Genomic DNA, 13,577 nt, shown 5'->3' with positions numbered 1-13,577 from the left:
CAGAGAAAGATGTTTGTTTGAATAGTGGAACAAGACCAATTATTGTTTTTTCTCTTTCATTCCCATTCCCCTTCTCATTGTGTGAGTAAGTCTTAATCTCTTCTCTCTCTTTTACTAAACTTGGTACAAAAAGTCAAGTTTTTTCTTTTGGTCGGCGGCATTTTGTTGAGTTTTTGTGATACCCTTTTGCTTGTTTGATCGTTAAAGCACAAATGGGATTTTAGCAATTGGTTTGTTTGTACTCTCTGATCACTGATTTGCATGTGAAGTCGAATTACAGAATCTTATTTTGTCTGTTTGGCTGGTGGGAATTCTCTAACAAAATAAAAATGAAAGAATGCCGGTGGCAACTTATAGTTTTTTCCACCTTTTTCCATTGATTTTCCTTTGATGTGTCAAATAACAATTAAACAAAGTGAGGCTTTTACATTTTCGATTAATTTTTTTTTCGTTTGCTGGTTTTGGTAAAGTTTGAGTTTTTGTTATGAAGTACTGGACTTCTGTTTTTTACGGCACTGCTTGGCTGGCAAGACAGATAGAAAAGACGCCGCATTGGAGTGTGCTAGTTTTTGATGAGCGATTTAGTTTGCTTCTGCTCTTTTACTTGTGTGTCTTGGCCTATTAGTTCTTCAATTGTAGTGTGGGTGTTAAATTCTCTCTCAATTGTTGGATTTTAGGTGAAAACGAAGAAACTATACTACAATGTTCACGCGGGGCCTTGACAATGATGTGCTAAGATGGGTTCGCGAGGTGAGTCATTTCGAATTTATACGTACAGATTCATATATCTGTGCGTTTGTTTAGGTATTTGGTGCAAACATATCTTTATGTGAATATATATTTCTGTGTTTAGTGGGAGAGTCTGATCTTAATGTTTTAAACTTGTTTTAGGGGGCGGGTGCCAAGAACAGAGATGTTTTTAGTATGACAATGACTGCGAGACAAAGACCTGATCCTATTCCCAGTTTAAGAAATGCTGGATGGCACTCTGGATTGCCTCCAGCGAAATTCCATAATGGACATATATCTTCAGGTGTAATTCCAGTGTCTGGGGGAATATCTGTTAGTGGCAATGATGGTGGTTCTGGATCAGACATGGACACGTCATCTGATTCAGATGAGTGTGCTTACGACAGGCAGTACTCGTTCATATCTTCTCCACAAGATGATAAGGTGCCAACTGTTGCAGCTGCTACACGTGCTGCTTCCTCGCAGAAATTGGAGGCTTGTGGTAATAGTAAAATTCAGCTGAAACTAGGAAATAGTGCTCAGAGACCAGCACAGGTTTGTGGTGGGAACCCATTTGGGAAGCCTCACATTCAAGAAGTGCAATTGTCAGATTCTGCCAGTAGCACTGAAGTTTCATTTATGCAGTATAGAAGCAGTGATGCTGTTGCACCTCATAGAGAAGCCCATAATACAGATAGTTATTCTTCTACTGTTGCTTCTAGGGTACGCAATGAACGAGCATCTAAACAGGTTTGCACCTATCAATGAACTTGTTTTGGATGCAAAAGCTATTTCAGTACTCTGTGGATCAGTGCATCGTGATGCTAGCATTCTGTTACAACTAGGTTTTAGTATGTTCTTTCTCAGAAATTTGCTTTTTCATTAGGTTCCTCCTTTTATTTTTTCTTTGTTAAGTTGTTATTCATTTGATTAAGTTGCTTAACTTGTGCCACTGAAGCTTTAAAGTTGAAAATTACTCGGCATTTTTTTTCCTTTTTGTTCTTGCTTATACAAATTGAGGGATGTATGTAAACTTTTTTTTTTCTAATGCAAGATATATTGGGTAATACCACCAGATCAATGGGTGGGCTACCTGGGGTTTAACATCCCAAGTGTTAATTTTCTGAACTTTCTAATTGCTTGAACCGGTTACGGGCCTGAAGATGTTTAAATGGCTTTATTAAGAGGAATTTTGTAACTTGCATACATGTGCAATCTGGAATTGATACGATTGAAATAAGAGACTTCTGTGATGCTCTACTTAATTTTTTTGTTAATCTAAAGTCATTACACTTTGTGTTGTACTCAGCTATCTAAGTGCATGTAGGTTTTTCTTAATGGAGGAATGCAAAAAAAGAAGCCTTCTTATGATGATACCATTGTTCAGGATTACACCAGGGATGAGATTCTCAACCCATCTGTCAGGTGTGTATGTCTACATCTCTACCCTAGTTCCCTTGCTGTTATAAACAAAAAGTCATCAAGACACTTCAATCATACAATTATGTGTTGCAGGACTGCAGACAGTGGAGGAGTCGATGAATCTGCTAGTAGTTTAACCACTCATCGCCCCATTTTTCATGCAAGGTTAGTTAAATAGCTAAGCAAAGCACACATTTCTCTTCGTTTAGACATTATACCTTCGTACAGTTTTGACAACTGACTGCATTGATTAAACTGTTCCAGTGGGCTTGGTCCATGGTGTGCAGTGCTGTCTTACGATGCATGTGTTCGTTTATGCTTAAATTCATGGGCCAAAGGTTGCACGGAAGAAGCTCCCTACTTCTTGAATGGAGAATGTTTACAGTTGCGGAAAGCATTTGGGTCGGTGCATATATTCCCTTCTTTGTTTCTCTTGTGTCTTGTTTTGGCACTTACATATTATTTGTGGGAACGGAGATTTGAACCCAGATCTTTGAGCAGGGGGGTACATACACCTACCATTGAGCCACATGCTTTGGTGCTGGCACTTGTATTTTGTTGATTAAAGGTTAATATGTGATAAAAGACACCAGGATAACTCTTGAATGGAAACTAAGACTAATATTAGTTGATTGAAACTGCTCTGATAGTGTAGTTCTAATAACTTGATCTGCTTTCTGGGATAAAAATATGATTTATTGTGCACATTATGAAATATGGGGTTTTATATAAGGATTGATGGAAGTGGACTTACCATGTGGTACTGCTGTCATGGTTAGCTCCTTGCCTTCCATCAGAAAACATGTTACAATCTTTGGGAGAATTTGCAATGTGGGGTAGTTACCACTCATGATTTATCAAAAAATCATAGAGGTGATTTGATTCTTGGAAAATATTTCATGTCCAACGTAACCAGCAGAGTAAAGTTGCTAAATATATGTAGGTGTTGAAGGAATATATAGAAGTTGATGGTCAGCCATGAATTTGTTAATTTCCATTCTGTAAATAAGCATTTTTAGGATGTACTACATACTTACAACCAGATTTATTGCATCTTAACCAGAGCACTTAGTAGAAAAGCCCAGAGTTCATGCGAGTGCACATGCCTTCATTTGTGCATTTGTGCATGTAAGGTTCAAACCTTGTTGCCTGTATTTGGATATGCCATACATTTACATCATGCTCTTATTTGTTAACTTAAGCAGGTCTTGTTACTGCTTTATGATGTAATGCTTGCTGAATATAGTTTTTTTGCAGCATGAATTTGACTGCCTGTCTCTGACTATTTGATTTAAATTTCTAGTCTACAGCAGGTATTATTGCAACCAGAAGAAGAGCTGTTGGCGAAACAATCTTCTGAGTTAGTCAGTGAGGCAGCTGCTCGTAAATCGAAGAAGACCATTGGCAAAATGAAAGTGCAAGGTGCTGTCATGTTTCCAAAAGTATTTCACCAAGTCTTAGTACATTTTGCATGTTGCAGCCTACAAATTTTATCCTCTTCCTTTTTGACAGTGCGTAAAGTGAGAATGGGTTTAGACCCTCCTCCTGGCTGCAATCTTTCTATAGTAAAGATAGAATCGCTTCATCAACATTTCAACAATATAAACTCAATGTTGTATTCTGGATGGGAAGCACTTCGGAAAGTTCGTGTGACTCCCAATACTCCTGCAAATGGTTCTCTTTCAAGGCAAAGTCTAGCTTATCTGCAGGCAAGTGGCCAGTATATAAAACAGGTCACCAAGCTCTTGAAAACTGGTGTGACTACTTTGCGCAGCAGTTCAACATCATATGAAGTAGTTCCAGGTATTTAAACCCCTTTTATGATTTGAAATTTAGCACTACTAATGCTTGTTTGCTTGAAGTAGTTAACAAGTTTTAACATCTAATGCTGTTTTTTGTTTGAAACGGCAATCACTTGCATACTTGATCACTCTAGAGTAGTTTGATCAAGATCAGACATCTGCATCACTGACAATGATTTAGAAATCTGCTGCGATGAGGCCAATACTATGACATGGTAGAAACATTGGTAATAAGGGTATTTATTACTCTGGAACAGATCCTATGTCCATACAGTTCAATGGTTTCAACATCCTTGCTTGGTCATGATGTTTCTCCTAATATTTGTTGCTTCTCTCATTATCACCTAATAACTCCTTAAAGCTTCCTAGAAAGAATATATCACTAACATTAATGTGGTAGTCTCTACAGTTTCTCCGTAATTTTAGTGAATTACTGTTGTGGTGTATGAAGACATGTCAAACTCATCTTTTAATGATCTCAACAATTGGTACCAATTATGTGAATCTTTGGCACTATCAAGGAGTAAATAGTTCATGTTTAAGAAATAACTTGACCTGGGTGAAATGCTGCTTAGGCATCCATAGCAGCTATCAGCTGCAGCACCCTGTGGCAACTTGTCTGATACATGTGAGTTACAGGAAGCAAAATGCCACACATGTAACTACTGTAACATTTCATTCTGAATGTTTAGATGACTGCCTTTGTTTCCTCCATTTAATTTCATTTATGGAGTACAAAATAGAACCTGTTCTTAGTGATTGCAAATATCTAGCTATGGTAACTAAAGTTACAGTCAGCACTCTGATATTTTACACGGGGGTTGCAAGGGGATTTGTTTTAGTTTCATCATTATTGTGTCAGAAGCTTTTTCCAAAAAGCTTTTATTATATCAACTAAGCAAAACTGTACAATATTTGGAGAAATTTGAACTAAGAGAAAGTACTTTCTGAGGCTACTTGCTCTCACTCTGAGTTTGTAGTTGTACTTTCGCTGGTTGAGAATAAGATGGCCATTGAGGAATAAATTAATTGTTTTGACTATATGATAACACCATAGTTATAGGAATGTATGTCAATACATGAGACCTTGCATTAAATGTTCTTAGCAAGGATATGGTCCTAAGTAGAGCATGATTTGCATAATAGGATCCATTTTACCACAACAGGAATATTGAGAAGGCTTAGGTGGTTGTTGTTGTTGATGATTAGTCTCCAAGAATAGGATACTATTTTCAGGTGTATTATCTCTTGACAGATTGATTTTGTGCTTGCTTTTTGCACTATCTAACTTAAGCTGATAATTTTTATTCTCAGAAACATATTGTTGCTTGTTGAAATTGAAAAGTTCATCTGAAGAGGATGTGATCAGAATGCAACCAGGATCCAGTGAAACCCATATGTTGTATGTAGCTCCTCTGGCCCCTTATATATCTTTGCCTTCCCCATATCCTTTCCCTTCACTTCTCCAAAAGGCTTGCTTTTGTAATATTTTTTTCTTTGCTCCATACCATGTTGAAATTACTTTCCTGATATTTCGCCACACAGCTTACCTGATGGTCTTGGTGACGATTTGATTGTCAAAGTTCATGACTCCAAGGGGCAGTATTGTGGTCATGTACTAGCACAAGTGGTTTCTATTGCTGATGACCCTGTAAGGACTTTTTGAATAAGTGCCTAGTCTTTGAGGCTTAGGTAGGAAGGCAGATGGTTACGCTGAAAGTTTAAAACATTGGTTATGCAGGGTGACAAGCTTCGATGGTGGCCAGCATTTCGTGAGCCAGAACATGAACTCGTTGGCAGAATTCAATTGTATATACACTATTCAACCAGTCAAGAGGAGAATAATATTAAGGTACATGCAAAATGCAATCATCCAATAAATTTTGAAATGACTCCGCTTAAGTTTTTTTTTTTTAATTTTTCTTTTATTTAACTGGTAGATTTATAGTTATGAATGTCCTGGCCACTAGCTACCTTTTTACTATTTGAACTGAAGCATGATGGCAAAAAACAACTATATTAGAAGTGCCAGTAAGAGTGACTTTTTTTTGTCTGTTAGTGTGGCTCTGTTGCAGAAACTGTGGCATATGATTTTTTGTTGGAAGTTGCAATGAAAGTACAGCACTTTCAGCAAAGAAATTTGTTGCTGCATGGCCCTTGGAAGTGGTTGGTGAACGAATTTGCATCATACTATGGAGTATCGGATGCATATACCAAGTTAAGGTATGGAGATGCACTACAATGGTAGTTGATGTTGTAATCATCGAGAGTTTTGAATTGCTTTGTTTTGTTTGAATTTCTTTTTGGCTGCAGATACCTTTCTTATGTCATGGATGTGGCTACACCAACTGAAGACTGCCTTACATTGATACATGAATTACTGTCTCCTGTGAAGGGCAATAGCAAGCACAAATTAAGTCACCAAGAGGTATGTGTGCTATTTGAGCCAATTTTGTTTATACTTTGAATTTTGAAGTGCTCTTTATTTGTTTTTAATGTCATGTGTCTGGTATGTTAAAAATAAACTGGTCACTTTCTTCTTATTTAGTTGAGCAAATCAGATAGTATCAACTCAGAAAAGGAATTGTCAAACAGTAAAGAGATTTCCATATTCTTGTTAGTTTGGATCTTCTGATTCACCACCGAATATACAAGTCACTTACTAGAATGTTTCTTCAATTTTTATCTTAAGTTTGATTTAGTTCAGATGTGCCCCTTTCAATTGACATTTGGATGCATCTCTGTTACATTTTAATTTTTATCCTTTAATCTTGTAGCATATAGCAGTGAAAATTACACAAAGGCACATACATACAGACATTAGCTTATGTACATGTTTTGAATGGATACAAACTCATTTTTTTCTTACTCATATAATACTGTAATATCAAACAGAACCGCATCCTAGGGGAAATTGAGGAGCAGGTCCAGCAGATTTTAACTTTGATCTTTGAGAATTACAAGTCATTAGATGAATCGTTGCCATCTGGGATGATGGACGTTTTCAGGGCTGCCACTGGATCACCACCTCCTGCCTTGGTCCCTGCCGTCAAGCTCTATGGCCTATTGCATGATATATTAAGTCCTGAGACACAACTGAAGTTCTGTGGATATTTTCAGGTATAAATGACTTATTTCTTCAGAGTCATGGTTTCATATATTCCTTTCCTGTTTGTTCCCTTCATGAATTAGCAATAACCTTGCAGGCTGCTGCAAAAAAGAGGTCAAGAAGGCACCAGGCTGAAACAGATGAGATTATTTTGAGCAATACTGAGGGTGCATTGATGGATCCCATCACTCTTTCAAATTCTTATCAGAAGATGAAATTTTTAATTTTGAGTATCAAAAATGAAATTTTCACCGATATGGAGATCCACAATCAGAATGTTCTCCCTAGGTGAGTTTTCTCCTTATTTCACGAGATCATATCTGCCAAATAAATATTATAGTCCTGGCACAATTGGCTTTTTCTTCCCCCCTCCCCCTTGTTGATCTATTATGACTGTATGTGTTCTTATGTTGAAATTTATTTACACATACGGCTATGCGTTCAAACTTGTGAGCAAATGTTTGACATGGTTATGTGTAAATTTTTACTCATTTTTCCTTATATTTGGAGGGTAAAGATTCCATATCCATGTCCAGTCTGAGGTTTTAGATAGGTTTCTGACATGGGTACTTTAGGATAAATGAAGGGTCGTAGTAACATAGCATCTAGGGTACCTTGTAGCTGATTAGCCATAAAAGTTTAGCGTGCGAAAGAGAGAGAATTTCTTTTTAATGAGAAGGAGCAATGCAAATCAGTTCGAGGTGGAAGATTAAAATATGGAAAAAGGGTTAAAATTGGGTGAATGCAAGCTTTTAAATGTTTTAAAATTGTGTAGAGTTTGGTCTGTCCCTTCTTCTTAAATGTTTTCTGGCTTTGTCAAAAGACTGCTTGGATTCTTCTGTGCTAATATCTGTCGGTGCTCTATTTGAATTTTTTGCAGTTTTGTAGACCTTCCAAATCTCTCTGCGCCCATATACAGTGTGGATCTTTGCAGTAAATTGCGAGCATTTCTTGTTGCATGCCCCCCTCCTGGCCCCTCTCCTCCTGTAATAGAACTTGTTATTACAACAGCTGACTTTCAAAGAGATCTGTCTTCCTGGAATATTAAGTAAATTTTTTTTTCTTCTTTTACCTCATATATATATATATATATATATATAATAAAACTTGTATTATTCTTGTTCTAATCTATAATTTCTATTGTTTTAAATCACTTTCTGTTGATTTCTAGTCTTCTCTGATATTTTGACATTTTGCAGTCTCATTAAAGGGGGAGTTGAGGCGAAAGAGTTGTTTCACTCTTATATAACCTGTTGGATTGAAGAGAAGCGCCATTCTTTACTTGATTCATGCAAACTAGATAAGGTACAAATCTTATGTTGTGGATTTATGTAACTGCATTATCAAGTTGATGGAAAATGTCATGTCTATGATAGGTCATATGAAGTTGATTCAGTTTTTTTTCATCTTATTTTGTCATGGTTCAGGCTAAGCAGTTCTTGGGCATTTGTGCATTTTTCCCTTTTACTTGCTTATTAAACATTTGAGAAAATCATAATTGATATTGCTTGAAAAATAATTTGAGCTCCTCATTTATATTTATATATATATATATATATATATATGCACACTAGGGGATTACCAAGTGTGCAATGACTGATTAAAATTGATTGTTAGCAAACTATTTCTATTTTTTCCCCTCAATGACGATTTTCTTGGAATTGATTGCTCTTAGGTTAAGTGGTCTGGTATTAAAACACAACAATCAACGACTCCTTTCATTGATGATATGTATGAACAGCTAATGGAGACATTGAATGAATATGAAATAATCATTTTCCACTGGCCAGAATTCACTATCGTCTTGGAAAATGTAAGTTCATCTGCCCTATTGTTTTATCTTGAATGTTAACTGTTCTTACAGATGCAAACATGTATGGACTACAGAGATGGCATACAGAATCCCAAAGTACTGATATTTTTTTTACTTGGATTTGGTGGATGACATATTATGTTTATATAATTTGTTGGTACTGCTGTAAACATTATGGAATATGGATCAGCAATATAAAATTTGTAACATGGACCTGAAACTACAGAATAACTGGTAACTTTGTTTGCATGACTTAGTGGTTTTCAGGTTAATTAGGTAAGTTATGATATTGAACCTTAAGTCCAGGTTTCAGTATAAGAGTTCTGTTTGGTTCGCTCTTGAAATGGCATCTTACTATTATAATGGTTTGAAATTTACAACTTATGGCATCCATATTTTTCATTAATTAATTCAAAATTTGCTAAAGAAGTGTCATTAACAAGTTATGGAGGTTTATATGATTAACCTTATTGTGTCTGTTACTTGTTTATTTTGCTTTATGCTAAGTGAACCTGTTATTTTCTTTGGTACTTGTGGCTATGAAAAGGCTATTGCAGATGTTGAAAAAGCCATTATTAAAGCTTTGGAGAGGCAATATGCTGATGTTCTAGCTCCACTGAAGGACAGCCTTGCTCCCAAGATATTTGGCAAATATGTTCACAAATTCACCAAAGGAACAGCTAGCACCTACATTGTTCCAGATGAGGTAAACTTTTGTTCATTTACATGTTTTTCTGATTTGTACTGTTTTATCTCCTACAACTAAAGAAAAATGATTATTTTTCAGTTGGGAATTCTTTTGAATTCCATGAAAAGGATACTTTATGTGCTGCATTCCAAGATAGAATCCCAGTTCAAATCATGGTGTTCTTGCACTCCACCTGGTGGAAATGCAATCCCAGGAGAGCGTCTCAGTGAAATAAGAGTGATGCTAAGGGCTGAATTCAGAAACTATATTCAAGCAATAGTGGAGAAACTTGCAGAGAATGTGAGTATTGTTTAGAATGCAGCAGATGCTATTATTGGTTTATTTTAATGCTTTTTTAGACTCCCACCAGTAATCATCCTCAACTCCTTTCCCTAATAGTAACTTGACATATGGACCAGACTTTATTCATATTACTATCTCCTTGCTTTAGATTCCACTTTTCTTTTCCAGCATGCTTTTTGGGTAACAGTATCAAGGATACTTTTGCCAAGTCATTGCACAGCTGGATGCATTTGGCAATGTTAGTGTTAAGGACATATATGAATGCACATGTATGTACTTGTTATGCCCATGCATCAATATGCCTTTTTCTTTTTCAAATAATTGTTTATGCGTTTTCTTTCTTTATTTTTATACAGACAAGAGTTCAAAGTGCAACAAAATTGAAGAAGATAATCCAAGACTCAAAGGAAAATGTTGTTGAGTCAGATGTAAGAAGTCGAATGCAGCCTTTGAAAGATCTCCTGATAAACTTGATAGAGAACCTCAATTCTGTCTTTGAACCTCATGTGTTCATAACTGTCTGTCGAAATTTCTGGGACCGGATGGGGCAGGTACATTTAGCAAATATCTGCATGCCTTACTCAAAATCGTGAATTTATATACCGTATTCTATTCTCTATTTTTTCAGAGGATGTACTACACTTTCTGGATCTGCTTGCCTTAACCAAAATCATGAAATATTCTCTATTTTTCACAGGATGTACTACACTTTTTGGAAAATCGAAGAGAGAACATGTCCTGGTATAAGGGCTTAAGGATTGCAATTTCTGTAAGTCTCACTTTGACCTTTGAACTTTTTGATATAAAATTGGATCCCTTGTATGAACTTGGCATTTTTTCTTTTGATTTCGAGCAAGTCACTCGAACTTTCATTACCATCAGGAAAAGTTTTGGGATTTTGCTATGAAGATAAAATATTCTGTTAAAGCTTTGATATAATTAACTGTAAAAATCATATTGCATTTTTGTATAAAATGGGTATTTGAGGGGTTAACCAGAAGATACTAAGGTGCATTGTCTGATTGATAGACAGTCAAAGCTCCTTGATATGTAAACTGTAAAGTTTCAACTATAATCATCTTGGAGTAAATGGTTATGAATACGGCTCGTTACCACTGGTATTCTGAGATATTCTTTTGTATCCACTTGCACCACTAAATTACCCTTTTTTTTTTCAGTCCGAATATTCAGCTTCAGCTGAATATTTTGTCTATAGTATACTGAGATATCTGATTGGATTAGCTTTTGGTGCATTCTTTTTTGTTATATTTGTGCTTGGTAGCTTGCATGACATAAGCCATTGCTGCCTTTTCTTTTGGCATGATTTAAGAATGATATTTTCAGAAGTTGAATAGCTAAGAGTAATCATGATTGTGGCATCTGCTGCCTCAAGGAGAAAATTATCCATGTATCTGACATATCTAAATTAAATTTTGTTATATATTCTTTTCATATGTAATCATTTAAAATATTTAATAACATCTTCAGCTATCTTGCAAAATTTCGGTTGAGTAATCTTGTGACCAGTGGAAGTTCTTTTAATTTGTTTTTATTACATTATTCTAAGTTGCTTTTAAATATATTTATTCTCATAATAAATTGATTTGAATGTGCTTTTATTTTGTCATTTTCCACATACAATTTTTTTTCCCATTGTTCATCAGCCTCTGTGGCTTATACCTTATTCATATGCATCACCATACTGCAGATTTTGGATGAAATATTCGCATCACAGATGCAGAAGTTGCTTGGGAACGCACTCCAGGAAAAAGATTTGGAGCCACCTCAATCTGTGATGGAAGTGCGTTCTATGTTTGCGAGGATTTTGTAAATTACAACAACTATGATATCTAGTGTCGATTTTCCTGTACAGATAAGTTGAAAATAGAAAATGGTTTTACATTATTACACTGCTAAAGGGAAGACAAACAGCGGACCTGAAGAGACTACCCAGGTGGATGGTTCAGCATAAATTTTGATATCATGTTCTAACAATTTAGTAAAGGTTCCCCACCACAGCCTTCGTGGTGGATATCATTTCTGTCTTTTTATTGGAAAATACAGAAATTTTGGGAACTCAACAGTGTCATATCCAATTTTTTTAACTCACTAGCCTTATATCCAGTTGAAGCTGTGTGTTTCTTCAGCTGAAAGTTATCAAACAGGAATCAGTTTAATTGCTACAGCCCCATAGCATAGGAAGTGAAAGTGTTCTAGACTTATAGAATTCATCTGTTATCTATCCAGTCCACCTGTTGACTACACCTTGTAACTTTCTGCCTTTTTTGTTGTTTTCTTTGTGTAATTAATTTAGGATTATTATTTTACATTGAATGTAGAGTTTTTTATATTTCACAAACGTTTTAAACAATGGATATGTGCTCGTTTTGAATCTTTTTTTTTTAGTTTATTAATTTATTTAACTGTAGGTTAATGAATTAATAGTAACTTTTTAAATTCGTTTATGAAACTTTAAATTTTCACTACTAATACTAAAGAAATTCAATATAGGATATTGAATATGAAAGAAAATTGTCTTGGTATTTCCATTTAACAATGATTTATTTATAGTACAAAAATGATAAGATAAGATACTTATTAAAATATTAATTGATATGATAGTTATTACAATTCTAGCTCATATATAAATTTAATGCTTATCTATGCCATCCTTTATGTTTTTTTTTTTTTCATATTAAGCATTATTTGCATGCAGACTGAAGATTGAGCTTAATCTGCCTGTTGAGTTAATTGTTGCTATCTATAACTCTAATTAAGTACAGAGATAATTTTCCATTAAGAGAGAAGTTAATCTCCTAAACGGCCGCAGCTATTGCAACTGAAGAACAAAACAGGGAAGGCTCAAGCTGGAGACTTCGTTTGCAGCAGGCAAGCCTCCTCATTCGTTATGCCACGACGGCCTGCCTTTTCGTTTTAACCTTTGCTCACGTCTAGACCACGTCTTTACAACGTGGATAGCTTTCTGTCACCTCTGAAAACTTGTTGGTATGTGTTTTTCCATCCAAGCTTGGTGGCTTGTGACATCGAGCCACCTCTTCTAGAAATACTTGGACGGCGGGACTATGCACTAATACCATTGGTTAACACACGCCATATTCCACCAAATATAAATAAATGCAACCTAACTATTAAAAACAAAAATTGAAACTTAACCATACATGTCTTCTCTTGATATCTTCCAAATCGTCTTGAAACAGATCAAATACATGTATTTATTGTTAAATTAAATGTTTAAAGTGTCAAATAAAGAAACTTTGATATAACTGAATAAGCAACAATACAACACTATATTTTATACAAAAAAATAAAGCTAAACATTTAAAATTATTAAATGTAAAATCAAGAACAAATATTATAAGCAGACACAAATATCACTACAAGGACAGTTGATACATGTAAAATTTAAATTCTGGTCTATTGTATATAACAATCACTAATTAAAAATCTTATCCTTCTGCTAAGTTGTGCTTCTTTGTTTTATTGATAAATGTGATATTTACGCCCTTTTAAATAAATTTATTAGGCTTTGATTTACATAATAAAAAATAATTTCTGTGATTTCACAAATTTCATTTCATTTTTTAATTTTAATTGATGATGGTACAAAAACTTTTACCTCTACGAGTAGGTAATACTTTCGTAACATTAAACGTTTGTTTATTGGTGGAAAATTGACATTTCTTTTTACTT

The 13,577-nt window shown here is 35.1% G+C and overlaps 1 protein-coding gene across 1 annotated transcript; it reads left to right on the top strand.

Moving 5' to 3' along the window:
- LOC110409593 (uncharacterized) lies at positions 1-12,258 on the top strand. Its single transcript, XM_021418984.1, has 23 exons — positions 1-85; positions 678-750; positions 892-1,479; positions 2,057-2,154; positions 2,245-2,316; positions 2,416-2,553; positions 3,455-3,573; positions 3,664-3,954; positions 5,268-5,355; positions 5,499-5,604; positions 5,695-5,805; positions 6,013-6,176; positions 6,267-6,381; positions 6,849-7,073; positions 7,160-7,350; positions 7,943-8,110; positions 8,262-8,367; positions 8,738-8,875; positions 9,423-9,581; positions 9,663-9,863; positions 10,223-10,417; positions 10,564-10,635; positions 11,575-12,258. The coding sequence occupies exons 2-23, from the start codon at positions 703-705 to the stop codon at positions 11,695-11,697; spliced, it is 3,516 nt and encodes a 1,171-aa protein (XP_021274659.1). The 5' UTR covers positions 1-85; positions 678-702; the 3' UTR covers positions 11,698-12,258.
- Positions 12,259-13,577: the final 1,319 nt, after the last annotated feature.

The sequence above is a fragment of the Theobroma umbraticum genome, unplaced genomic scaffold, assembly GCF_002168275.2.
Source record: "Theobroma umbraticum cultivar Fairchild unplaced genomic scaffold, ASM216827v3 scaffold_44.0, whole genome shotgun sequence".
In the NCBI taxonomy this organism is placed as follows: Eukaryota; Viridiplantae; Streptophyta; class Magnoliopsida; order Malvales; family Malvaceae; genus Theobroma; species Theobroma umbraticum.
This window is presented reverse-complemented; position numbering and strand designations above follow the sequence as displayed.

Excerpts from the sequence above, each read along its gene's own strand:
- LOC110409593 (XM_021418984.1), top strand. The coding sequence starts at position 703 with ATGTTCACGCGGGGCCTTGACAATGATGTGCTAAGATGGGTTCGCGAG. Across the intron at positions 6,382-6,848 it reads ACAAATTAAGTCACCAAGAG|AACCGCATCCTAGGGGAAAT; the intron begins GTATGTGTGCTA and ends AATATCAAACAG. Across the intron at positions 7,351-7,942 it reads AATCAGAATGTTCTCCCTAG|TTTTGTAGACCTTCCAAATC; the intron begins GTGAGTTTTCTC and ends AATTTTTTGCAG.